The following is a 13,644-nucleotide window of genomic DNA, read 5'->3' as shown; positions in this document are numbered from 1 at the left end:
AAAGCTCAAAATGTCAATCATTGCGTTCGGTCGGGTTGGGCTGGGATTCTCTCGAGCTGACTTTTTTTTACGTTTATAAAAATGTATACTAAAACCATGTGTGTGCGTGTGTGTGTGCTGAAGAAACCTTTTCATCGATGAAATGCTCAACAGTACAAATGGATGTTCTGACAAACTTCCATAGATGGAACATGCAGAAAAGTAGAGGGAAAATGTGTAAGAATGGCACGAGTGTTTTGTGTGTCGTATGCCTTGTCTGGAGCCTGGGTGGTGGTGAGCGCTTCCTCCTGGTGGTACCTCCTGGTGATTCGTCAGCTCCTCCTCCAACTGCTGGGATTCCTCCCTCATAGTCGACAGAATGTCGGCTGGTGACTGGAAAGGAGGCGTTGACCGCTCCACACGCTTGTAGAGTCCTTTCCACATTCTAAAACAATGACAAGTAGACAATAATTCGGGCAACCATTTTTTAGGCTGTCAATACAAAAATGACATTTGTTTCCACAGTCGAAGGACATTCCTGTCTATGAGTGATGAGTATGCAAATTACCAAACGAACGTTTGTTTGGCAATTTGGATACTCGGCACGGCAGCCAATTAGAAACCTATTTCGTGCTTTGGACTATACCGTGACTGGAAAGTGTACTTGAGAGTTTTGAAACGCGCTGAGAAAGATGAGTCCACGTGGCTTTGAGCAGACAGCGTAACGCAAACTTTGCATTGTGCACCATGACGACAACTGGAGCAAAATCTTCATATTTATCACAAATTAAGTGAGGGAGCATTTGTGGTAGGTACTTCCTTAATTAAAAAAAATTCTTTATACTTCGCAACAATGTTTTTTTTTTTTTTTTGCGATTAGCCGTCATATTGTGTTTCAAGTTGTGAAAAATCGGGCAGGCAACTTTTCAGAGTTGTCTGCCCTGGTGTCCGCTAACTTTTTGTCATGAGTTTCAGACACTGGTTTTACGTTCACAAATGTACTGGTTGAGGCTCATAACCAGGTGCGTTCTATAGTCCGGAAATTACGGTAAAACTTTTTTCAAGCATTTAAAAAAACCTGTATTGTATACTGATGTAAAAGATATATTTTTTTGACAAAAAACGGACAGTTTTTTTTTTTACAAATACTGTCAAGAACCTTTCATCAACTTTGTGGGGTTTGTCATGATGGGGATTCACATGGCACACATTTGCAACGGTGCTGCACCAATGTATTTGGTTGCAGTATATCTTTTTCCGGTTGAAATTTTGTCGAGTGTTCACACATCGAAAGCTGTTTGTTAAAGAGAAGCGCGTTAACCCAGGTGCAGCCTCATTTGCATTCACACGGCCGTTTTTGCGGCCGTGCAATACGATAATAATAATACAGAAATAACATTTTGCAGTAATCTGTCATTTCCAGGAAAAACAAGACACCAAGTACTGTATTTTCCGAACTATAAGGCGCACCGGATTACAGGGCGACTTTCAATGAATGGTGTATTTTAAAACATATTCGCAATGGTGATGGATAACCTGACAAACTATGTTAGACAAGAATCCCCTTTGACCATGATGTTTGCAGATGACATCGTGATTGGTAGCGAGAGCAGGTAGGGGAGAAACTAAAGAGGTGAAGGTATGCCTTGCAAAGGAGAGGAATGAAGATCAGTCGCAACAAGACAGAATATATGTGTGTGAATGAGAGGGTTCCAAGTACAAGAGTGATGCTACAGGTAGAAGAGATAAAGAAGGTGGAGGATTTTAAGTACTTGGGGTCAACTGTCCAGAGTGGAAAGTGTGGAAAAGAGGTGAAGAAGCGTGTCCAGGGTTTCGGGGTTTTGGCTAGGATGAAAGGAAATGTGCAGAAAACGGTGGTGAGACCAGCCATGATGTTTGGAATGGAGACGGTGCCACTGAAGAAAAGACAGGAAGCAGACCTGGAGGTAGCAGAGCTGAAGATGTTGAGGTTTTCTTTGGGAGTGACCAGGTTGGATAGGATCAAGAATGAGTACATTACAGGGACAACTCATTTAAGAGGCTTTGGAGAGAAAGTCAGACTGAGATGGTTTGGACATGTCCTGAGGAGAGAGAGTGACTATATCGGGAGAAGGATGCTGACTCTTGAACTGCCAGGCAGAAGACAGAGAGGAAGACCGAAGAGGAGGTTTATGGATGTGGTCAAAGAGGACATGAACGTAGCTGGTGTGAGAGAAGAGGATGCACAAAACCGGGATAGATGGAGGACACTGATTCGCTGTGGCGACCCCTGAAGGGAAAAGCCAAAAGGAAAAGAAGAGGAGGTGTATTTCAAACCGCTTTCCATATATAAAGTGCACCGGATCATAAAGTGCAACTTCAATCAATGACATGCAATATTTTAAACCGAATATTTCAACCTTTTAAATTCATTTATTTTCAGAAATAAATGAATTTAGTTTTTTATACACAAAATACAAAAACGAGAAACAAAAGGCAACATTTTCAATTTTTAATCATTTTGCCAAAATGGAAAATTATTGCAAAATGGAGAAAAAAATTCCACCTGGCAAAGTAATTTGAAGAGATTACCTCCATGAAACAGTGTTTTATATATCCTAGCATGCACCGTGCACGACACCTTCTATGGGAGCGAAATGCTGACAGTATTTGCGAGACCTGCTGCGGCTCAATATTACTTCTCATATAAAACACACTGGATTATAAAACGCATTGTCATATTTTGAAGAAATTTAAGGCTTTTGGGTGGGCCAGAAATTCTAAAAAATATAACATAATTATATTATATATTATATAATTATAAAAAAATGATCATATATATTCCTTTTTCCCTCCTTGTTTGTGACATATCGAAAAACCAAGGTTTATACTTCTCCAGACAAACCAATGCTGTGGTACTTTATCTCTCTAAGTAAAAGCATGACAGAGAGAGAGAGAGAGAGAGAGAGACATAGAGAGAGAGATTGTATTGTATTGTATTGTATTGTATTGTATTGTATGCATACAGTAGTGACTTACTTAAAACAGTAGGGGGTGCTGTTAGGTCTCAGGACACCCTTACACTGACTCAGTTCGGCCTTGTACAGTGGATTGGTAAAGTCCGCTCTGTCCTTCCACAGCTTAGGCCACACGGAATGACTGCACTCCTGAAGCCTGCGGGACGCACATATGCACATGATCATCTGTTACACACACACACACACACACACATTGAAATCAATCGCTTGAGATCTAACTTAAGCGTGCAGTCAATGACATTACTATACGAGTACAGAAAAAAAAAGTCTGAACTCAAATACTAATCTTTCAATCGAATGAACATTGACTGGACCACTGACTGACCACTAATTCTAGATTTTTTTGAAGACCAGTTGCAAACTGTGGTTAGTAGAAGACAGGGCTACACAGGCACATTTAAAGGACAACAGACACCTCCCGACATAGTTGCGTCCATAATTTGTAAAATCACTTCAAATGACTTCTACTGACCACATTTGAAAGGACAACCGACGTCTCCGGACAAGTTGTGTCCATCATTTGCTTCAAATGACTTCCACTAAGCGTATTTTACAAAGATTCCACCAAATATAGCTATATTTTACGTTTTAAGACTCGCGCTGAATATTCCGGAAGTCTTGTTTTTGAGTTGGTGACGAGTCCTATCCGTGACGTCACTAAAGGACCGCCCTTGACCGTAAAAAAGACGCATTATAGCGGTCCTTCCATCACGTCAATGTATTTTGCTGGACTTGTTTGGTCTTGTTTGTACCTCGTGTTGCACCTAAAAGTCCTCACACTACGTCAGTGAAGGAACGCCCATAACCGAGAAAAGCCAAAGCTTGCATCACCTCAATGCATTTTGCGGGACTTCGTTTGGTCTGAAAACTTCGTGTTGATGGCGAAATTAGAAGGAAAACACATAAATAATGCGATGGTGAATCATTGTGTGTTGCGCTAAGACTTCTACAGTGTATTTGATGTTCGCTTACAAAACGTCCCAGGAGACAATTTCTACGGAGCTTTGTCGCCCTCTTCTGCCTTTTTTTGGGTACTGTGAGTACTAAAGAGTTTATCACTACATTTCTCTCCAGATGCATCTAAATGACCGGAATAAATTATTTTATCGATTGCAAACATGTATGCTTTCCTCTTCAGAACTATTTGAATCATATTCATAACTGGATGAGTAACAAGAAAGCATCTTTTCTGAATCTGAAGCCATTGTTTTGATTCTCGAGCAAGGCGAGATGTCTTGGCGTTAGACCACGAACAAGGGGGCGGGACCTTCTGAAACTGGTCACCTCCGGTTTCAATTTGAAGTAGTTTTTGGACACTTTAAGTCATTTTATTGGTGTCTTTCATTTGACTAAAAATACCATACTGCGTGTTTTGGGTATTTTAGATGCTAAAAAACGTTTTTCTGATGTCAGTTAAGAAACAAAGAAGTGATGTCGGTTGTCCTTTAAAGATTCCACCGCATATAGCTAGATTTGTATTTTTTCAAATTCATGCTAAATATTCAAGGGGTCTTGTTTTTGAGTAGATGAAGATGCCGAAAGTGACGTATCTTTCGGAACACCCTGAGGCAGGCCTGTTTGTTGCCATTGTGGATTGAGCAAGAAAGCGATACACATAGAGGTACTTTGTTTAGTCTGAAAACACCGTGTTGAGCGTGAAATTAGAAGGAAAACTACATAAATAACGTGATGGTGAATCGTTGTGAGGCAGCCAATTGCGGTAACACGCATAAAGAAGGCGTAAATTTACACAAATTCCCAGCGGACAAACCAACCATTTGGGCAGAATGGGAAAGACCAGTCCAACGCACCAGAGCATGGTGGAAGGTCAAGAAGCATTCATTTGTTTGTTGTGCTCATTTTGAAGAAGATTGTTTCGAAATATAGGAATCTAAAATGAGGAATCCATGCTTACGTTAGAATCAATCTTTCATTCCTTTCATAACTTTGCTGCTGTGAAATGTAAATTTCTCCACTACGAGACTAATAAAGGCAAATCCAATCCAATCCCACCAATATACTTCTGCGAGAGACAGCAGAAAGCAAGTGTGGAAGCTAATGAGCCGTGCGCAGGCTAGCTAGCAGTAACTTTGCTTTTTGCTTTTTTGAATGTTGCTGTGCCAATGACCTTTTTGTGTTTGGGAGCCTTTTACTGAGCGAGTTTCTTGTTCTGTAGCCACAAAGGGAAATAAGTCTTCTTGTGCCGGTCCCAAACCCGGATGTGTCAGGAAGGGCATCCGACGTAAAAGCTTGGCCAAAACAAACATGCGGATCAAACCTCTGATTTGCTGTGGCCACCCCTTGAAGGGAAAAGCCCAAAGGAAAAGTAGAAGAGGAACGGAAAACCAGTCATGTTAATGGTGAGTACTATCACAAATGAAGTTATACATACGTAGTAATACATGCTGACATTTTGTTGAAAAGTGGACGCGTGTGCGTGCGTGTGTGGCTCTCACTTAAAAACATTTCTAAATACAGTAAAGTCTCGTTATATCGATATCGGTTATATCGACAGTACCGCTTATTACGATACTATTTCTATGACTGCAAGGAGAAAATTACATGCACGCAGGGTCGGATATATCGATAGTCCCGGTTATATCGATATAACGAGACTTTACTGTATTTCACTTTTATGGCTCTTAGTCAAAAAGGTTCCCGACCCCTGATCGAGACAGTGCTAGATGCATGTCATATTCAATAAAATCGCGATTTGAGGCCCATTAAATACTCGATTTTATGTGAATTGGGATTCACTACAATTGTCTTATTATGAACTCCATTGCATAGACGGACGGCCATTATCACGTAAGCTCGTAACTTTTCATCTTCAAACTTCAAACAACTTTGTACATGCACAACCATTAAAGAATCTACATTGATGTTGACATCTTGTAGCTTATTATTTGTTACTCATGTCCTTTAATGACACAAATCACCAAAGTTGATGCAATATTGCTAATTCACAGAGCTTCATATATGCTTCAAATGTTGCTTCATTTCGTCGCTTGCATACGGCTCGAAGATATGGAAGGACTTCTTTAAATCGATAGAAAACCACATATGCTTTCCTCTTCAGAACTATTTGAATCATATTCATAACTGGATGAGTAACAAGAAAGGATGTTCTCCGAATCTGAACTCTCTGAAGCCGGATTTGCCCAGGTTTTCCAATGTGATGTCATAAACATGGCGGCAGGACTCCTGCATCTCTCCAGGTTGGAGATCGTCTGTGACAGTTTTGGGCAACTGTAAGTAATTTTTTTTTTTTTTTTTTTTTTTTTGTATTTTAGATGCTGTAAAACGTTTTCTGATGTCAGTTAGGCACCAAAAAATTGTGTCTGTTGTCCTTTAAAAGTAAAGAAAATAATCTATCCATTTTCCAATCCATTTATTGTCACAAGGGTCATGGTCATAGACCAACAACCATTTGTGGTTGGACTTGCACCAAAGGACAATTTAGAGTGTCCAACCAGCCTGCCATGTGTGTTTTTGGAACGTGGGAGGAAACCAGAGTACCCGAAGAAAACCACGGGGAGAACATATAAACTCCACACAGGAAAGCCAAGATCGAACACACGACTTCTGCATGAGATTTCTTTTCAACAGTGTAGATGTATGGATTTAAAAATTTAGAAAACAAGTTTCACTGTTTTTACTGCACTTCTAATTCTGTATTTAAATAATTTAAGTGTCCTCATCTCTCCTTGTGCTTGTACAAGCACAATGGATACTTTCTATTTGAATCCTAATCAAATGAAATAGTTGAATGGTTGTAGTATGCCATCTCAAGTTTAAAGTACGTACTCGAAACAACATTCTAGTACGGGGCTGGGAAACTCTGGTCCTCGAACGCCGCTTTCAGAATCAGAAAACCTTTATTCGTCCCACAATGGGGACATTTGCAGTCCACAGCAGCAATTTGAAAGGGGATGGGGTGGTTCTTGCATGTTTTGGATCTCCCTCCTCCAACACACATAATTCAAATGATCAGATCATGAACAAGGGCTTCAGAAGGCTGTTAACAAACCTGATCATTTGAGGGACACATCTAAACCATGTCGGAAAGTGCCCCGAGAGCCGGGGTGTAAAATTAATTTCACATTGTGGGCCACGCACGGACAGCTTTTGCAGATCAAGTGGGTTGAACTATTAAAATTACTCCATACTCTGCTATAAATAACTAAAATGTCTTTTATTGTTTTTTTCAGTCTAAAGAAGCACAATAATGTGAGGAAAATGATTAAATGTAATATTTTACAAAATATTTAATGAAGGACCTTTGATTCCTTTAACAAATGCACCATTTACTTTTAGCATTCGCATACTGTATACATTGCAACTGATTGTACATTGGGACAAATCAAGTATTCGGTATTGAAAAATTGTCATGCACTTTAAGATTAAATGAGATTCATAAAGAAAGACACATGTGCATATGAAACCGAAAAGTAATCCCTGCCTCCACCTCACAAACTAAGGAGAGTGTCCAATCGCCGTTCTTGTACCTGAAAAGGTTATTGACCATGTTGAATTGTGCCTTTTGTATTGTTACCTCATGTCCTTGCGTTCCTTCTGACAGTTGCCCAGGAAGGTCCCATACTGGCAGGAGTAGACATGTGTGTGTATAGCAATGAGGAAGCACTCGTTAAACTCAAAGGCACACGGAAACTGTTGAGACAGCTGCCACACACATTCCAAGAACTGATCAATAACTGGGGACACCTCTTTGGGATCGCCATCCAAATGGGCATACCTGAAGAAATAAAGGCAAAGGTTCTCTTCATCATTGGAACTAATATCACTTTCTTTGCTGAGTCATCCGTCCATTAATTTCTTCTTCCGTTCAATGTTACTTTTAGAGAAGCTCGTGAGAATAAAATACAAGAACCACAACTAGAGCACAGAAAGCAAAATCATTTGAGTTAGAACATTAATATTAAGCAGATTCTTTACTTACAGACAGTGTAGGTGTTCAAATAGCTGACATGTTTCGGCGACTACTTCGTCATTAGAACATTGCTTTGCTATTTTGATGTTGGTGTGATGAGAACAGCAGTGAGTGAGTAAATCCGCCTCACATTTATCAGACCAGGGTTTCAGATCTTAGCTTTGGCTTTCCTGCGTGCAATTGAAATGCTTGTTTGTTTGTGCGGTGCGATTGGCTGACGACCAGTCCAAGGATGCCTCTCGCCCAATCGACTAAAATAGACTCCAAAACAAATACATGACATCCTAATATGCGGGAGAAATTTTCAGTATACTGGTTTGTAGGAAATATCTTTTTATATTTGTCACAGTGACCTGTAAAGTTACTGTTCTGAGCAAAGTTTTGGCGAGTTTCTTTCTGTTGAAATTATTGGGTGTTGAATTACATTTTACATTTTATAATTACAGTAAAGTCTGGTTATATCGATATTCAAGGGAGTCCGAAAAAATATCGATATAACCGGGACTATCGATATATCCGACCCTGTTTGCATGTAATTTTCTCCGTGCGTGCATAGAAATAATATCGATATAACCGGGACTATCGATATATCCGATAACGATATAACGAGACTTTACTGTATAATTAATTAGAATTCTAAAAGAAATATAATTATAACGTGACCGCTTGTGTTCATGTGCTGTCAAGTGTTATCAGTTACAGACCTGTGGGAGAACTTGTGACCAAATGAAAGCCAGTCTCTTTCGATCAGCAACTACGTAAGAGAAGATGAACACATGTCAATGACAAACAATCAAAATAGATCTGCCATATTAGCGTATATGACCTACCAGAAGAAGAAAGATTCGTTTTATGACAAACACTGATTTTAGAATATCAAATCAGCCAGCCGATTAAATTGGACGATTATGGCCCTTCAAACATCAGGGAAATTAATTGGCTAAACAGACGACATGTGTTTTTATTTTAACTCATTCACTGCCAGACAATATGCAACATGTGTCCACTTCAGTGCCATGGTTTTTGGCATTTTCACTCAAATTGCAGGACCCACAGAATATTGAAAATTCAATTCAGCATAAGAAACCTTAGACTCTCTTCTTTCATCAGAAAAAGTTATATGGAGTCTGGAGTTATCTGAGCTTGAAATGGGGGCTGTACAAAATACAATACATACATATGGAGCTATATATATATATAGCACTTTAACAACAGCTGAAGCTGTAACAAATCGCTAAGGCAAACAAAGGCCTAACACAGGCAAATGCTGCATCCTCGTGGCTGGGAAAAACATTGCCATAGGTCTGACCAGAGCTTTATCGGCACCTCCGCAAGAAAAACTAAAACCCAATCAAATTCGGGAATGGCGCTCCACGTCATGCTTTTCAATTCCTGAATACATTCGGAAATGGCAGTGAATGAGTTAATGCACTCAAGCCAACTACAACAGTTGTACGCAAATCGTCCTGGTCTCGTTATTCATTTCAGGTAAATCTAGAGCAGGCATATCAAACTCACTTTTTTGCTGTGAGCCACATTGCAGTTTCGCTTTCTTCTCGAAGGCCATTATGAATTTGGGGAAACCACATATTACAAATAGAACGCACAAGTTAATGAATAACTAGTTTTCAAATCTGAAGTCAAGAATAATGAACATTTTTGTGGATTACTGACTTGAGCAAGCATCGTGGCGCTTGACATGCTTGATATGTTTTCACGGGCCGAAGAGAAGGATGTGACGGGCCACATTTGGCCTTGCCTTTGACACCTGTGATCTCGACCATTAATAATAATAATAATAATACATTTAGTTTATAAGCGCCTTTCAAAACGCTTTACAGTCAGAAGAGATTTTTTTTTTTTTCTGTGGGTGAGCAGCGGCAGCCACACGCTAACTCGTATCCTTAAAGCAGTCTAATGGAATTGTTGATGAGGCCATTATTTGGATCTATCATTCAAAACAATTCTTATTTTTTATATACAGTCCTTGGGTGTGCAATACAAAGGAGTTGTAGAAAATAATGTATCTGGATTTTACAACCTAAAATAAAAAGCAATGAAATAAAAACATAGTACAGCATCAAGCTCCCTTTCCTAACCTTACACCAATGGTTGATACTGTTATGTTTCTCTTTAGGTCATGTTTGGATTTGTTTCCTCATGTGCCCTTTTTGTTCCCACCTGCCATCGTTATCAGTGTCGCTTGTGTTTAACCAATCAGATCGCTCAACCCGTTGTGTCTTTTCCAGGTGTTTCTCATTGCTCATCACATTGCTTGTACGTATCTAGTTCCCGGAGGTATGTCTTTCTTGGTTGGGTCATTGCGAGATATCGGATATCGTGTGCTGTCACAGGTTTCTTTTGTTACTTTGGCTTTCTTGTGATTATCAATTACTTATTTCAGGGCAGGCCGGTCGTTGAACGGTTAACACACGTCCGCCTCACACTTTCAATTTAAGCTTTGGTCTTACTGTCTGGAGTTTGACAGCTCGAATAGCTCTGGCACCCCCTGCGACCCATGTGAGGATAAAGCGGATCAGCAAATGCATGGAAGGATGACATTATTTCAGCTGCTTGGTAATCTATTTCTTTTTCTGCCAAAACATCAGCATTGGACTCGGCTGGGGGGGAAAGAAACGTTTCGGTCAGGTCCGACAGTGTGGCTGTGTGTTTACCATCATTCCTTTGATTGTTCGATAAAATGGGTCCAACAATACGCTGGCTACAGAACAGGCCTGAGCTGTCCTATCCCAGCCATCGGAACAGTGAACCAACACACTGACTCCTTCATCAGCAACTGCCTGAAAATACATCATTATATACATTTGTGTGAAAAACTAGCAACGCGCTGCTACTTTCATGATGATGTTAAACAAGATTTCACTTTGTAATGATAACTTATGCCACTATTCCATTGACCCAAGCAGCCCCACACCATATACAGTAAAGTCTCGTTATATCGATATTCAAGGGAGTCCGAAAAAATATCGATATAACCGGGATTATCGATATATCCGATCCTGTCTGCATGTAATTTTCTCAGTGCGTGCATAGAAATAGTATCGATATAACCGGGACTATCGATATATCCCATATCGATATAACGAGACTTTACTGTACGTACCTTTGTTGCTTTTCCATTATAACAAGGGATGGGGCTGGGATAGATAAACTGCACTGTGAAACCATGGAGGATATAATAGCAAGAAGCTCCCACATATAGACAAAAAACTGGTTTTTGACAGCCATCAGCCAAGACAAATATGCAATGTATAACGCATACCTAATTTGTGTCTGTTAACAACATTGAACCAGATTTACAATTTCATAGGTGCCATGGAAAAACAGTGCGACAGTGATTTCATGAGCAGCACGCATCAATTGCCACCAATGCTCATGCATTCTGAACGAGTACTCAACTCTCAATGATTTGCCTGCCTCGCAGAGTCATGAGCTGGTTGTGCTCACTTTGCGGCATCTGAAGCTTTCCAGTGGCCACCGAAAGCCACCATTCTGAGGTGGGGGCCAGAATTGCCCCCAACCTCTCATTCAAGTTAACAAGTTTTCATGGCGAGCAAGTGTTGCCTGCCTATTTTACCAAAATGCATCCATTAGTACAGATGAAATGGTGCCATTGCTGTGAAACACCATTGTCCTTTGTATATACTGTATTTTTATAACACTCGCAAGGACCAGCGGGCAGCTTGTCCAAAACCAGTAAGTGGGCATGTGAGACAGAGGGACAACGGCCTTGTTTGGCCTCAGATGGCTGACACTTCTGAACCAACTTTTGAGATAGTTTGGGAAAAATGGTCCATCAGAATTACTCGGCCCCAAAAAAGTCTGATGGAAAAGAAAACATCTGGGATCAAGGGAATCCATCACGGTGCTAACGGGGAAATTCAAACCACAGGTTACATAATGGCTTGGGTTAGGTGTGTTTGTGCATATATATATATATATATATACAGTAAAGTCTCGTTATATCGATATTGGATATATCGATAGTCCCGGTTATATCGATACTATTTCTATGCACGCACGGAGAAAATTACATGCAAACAGGGTCGGATATATCGATAGTCCCGGTTATATCGATATTTTTTCGGACTCCCTTGAATATCGATATAACGAGACTTTACTGTATATATATATATATATATATATATATATATATATATCGATATTCAAGGGAGTCCGAAAAAATATCGATATAACCGGGACTATCGATATATCCGACCCTGTTTGCATGTAATTTTCTCCGTGCGTGCATAGAAATAGTATCGATATAACCGGGACTATCAATATATCCGATATCGATATAACGAGACTTTACTGTATATACAGTAAAGTCTTTATTATTGATTGGCCTATTTTTATATTGTATATTTATATATATACAGTAAAGTCTCGTTATATCGATATCGGATATTATATTTTATTATTATATTGTATTATATTGATTATTCTCCTTTGAATGGTTTCCTACGGCAAATTAATTTTGGGGAGACACACTTATACACATATTGTCTGACATTAAAACGGTCCATGGGGAAAAAAGTTTAGAGGACACTGCAGTATCATTTTGCGTGATGTTATGTTCATATTTTTGCTCCAAGCAGGATTTGAATCCTCATCTCACATATGCCAAATCGTTGCCTCACCATCTGAGCTACCCAACAACTCCATACTATACATGTGTGTGTGTGTGTGTGTGTGTATAGACAGAGACAGATCAACAGGAACAGTTTGAAGTACAAAGTAAACAAGTGTGATTTTACAGTGATTAAGAAGTATATACCCTGGCAATGAAGATTCCAGCATCGAGAATAGCTTTAATGTGTTTCAGCCAACCAGAGTTTTCCAGACCACAAAGGAAGTCAGTCATTGAAGGAGATCGCATTTCACCCACTGCATAGATGACAAAGATATTCACGCACAGCTGAAACAGTTGTTCCACTTCAAATTGTTGTTATTGGTATTAAAGATTTACACAAGCCTCAAGTTCTATTGTCATCTGCAAAGGGGATATTGGTTTGTTTCTAAAGTGGGTGATGGATGACTCAGGTTAAAACGGGTCCACGAGTAATTCCGGTACATTGGTTCAGAAAAATGCTTTGGGATTTTGTTTCTGCCTCTGTGATTAATGAGTGCACTGTTAACCATGTTCAACCGCTTATTAAGTCAGGGTGCTATAAAAAAAATAAAGGACATCATTATTTGATAAATTTTACAGTGCCTGCAATTAGTCAAAATTCTATTGTTACAGTGAAACTCTTCCACGATGAAATCTAAATGTGCGAAAATACCCTCGACTGTGAAACAATCTTTATGCTTTAAAGCCAGTATCTCTTTTCTGCTTCCCCTACAATGAAAAGTTCCACTGATGCATAATACAAAATCCTTTTCTCCACCCTTGCCTCGTAACGCAAAAATCTAATCCAGGAATGTCCAACTCTGTGCCTGCAAGGCTACTGTCCTGCTTGTTTTGCAACACACCTGATTCAGGTGATTTGCTCATTAGCAACTCTGAAGCAGCGTGAGAACGAACCTGATTCTTTGAATCAGGTGAGATGCTGGAAAATTAGCAGGAAAGGGCCCTTGACCACCGAGGTTGGATTCACCTGGTCTAATCCCCTTTTTTGGTCTACGCTTGCTATAAGAAGTGTCAAATAAGTGTATGCTCATAGTTATGCA

The 13,644-nt window shown here is 39.8% G+C and overlaps 2 protein-coding genes across 5 annotated transcripts in view; one reads left to right on the top strand and one right to left on the bottom strand.

Annotated features, from left to right (window-relative positions):
- The window catches only part of LOC148892045 (phosphatidylinositol-3-phosphate phosphatase MTMR7-like), a 35,233-nt gene that overhangs the window by 3,600 nt on the left and 17,989 nt on the right, over positions 1 to 13,644 (bottom strand). For 3 of the 4 annotated variants that reach the window (XM_089007257.1, XM_089007255.1, XM_089007259.1), the window contains 6 exons: positions 12,749 to 12,858; positions 10,623 to 10,748; positions 8,652 to 8,701; positions 7,552 to 7,752; positions 2,998 to 3,132; positions 298 to 424 (listed from right to left, as the gene is read on the bottom strand). In XM_089007257.1, coding sequence (XP_088863383.1) covers positions 298 to 424; positions 2,998 to 3,132; positions 7,552 to 7,752; positions 8,652 to 8,701; positions 10,623 to 10,748; positions 12,749 to 12,858 — 749 coding nt within the window. Of the gene's footprint in view, positions 1 to 251; positions 425 to 2,997; positions 3,133 to 7,551; positions 7,753 to 8,651; positions 8,702 to 10,622; positions 10,749 to 12,748; positions 12,859 to 13,644 lie in introns of all 4 variants that reach the window. The other variant, XM_089007258.1, reaches the window with a different exon arrangement.
- The window catches only part of LOC148892044 (uncharacterized), a 107,343-nt gene continuing 98,937 nt past the window's right edge, over positions 5,239 to 13,644 (top strand). The window contains exons 1-2 of the mRNA XM_089007254.1: positions 5,239 to 5,356; positions 6,076 to 6,247. The gene's annotated coding sequence lies outside the window, so the exon portion shown is untranslated. The remainder of the gene's footprint in view (positions 5,357 to 6,075; positions 6,248 to 13,644) is intronic.

Source organism: Hippocampus bargibanti, linkage group LG10 (genome assembly GCF_051943395.1).
Source record: "Hippocampus bargibanti isolate YZ-2025 linkage group LG10, ASM5194339v1, whole genome shotgun sequence".
Lineage (NCBI taxonomy): Eukaryota > Metazoa > Chordata > Actinopteri > Syngnathiformes > Syngnathidae > Hippocampus > Hippocampus bargibanti.
Note: the sequence above shows the minus strand (reverse complement) of the source record. Positions and strands in the feature narration are given on the sequence as shown.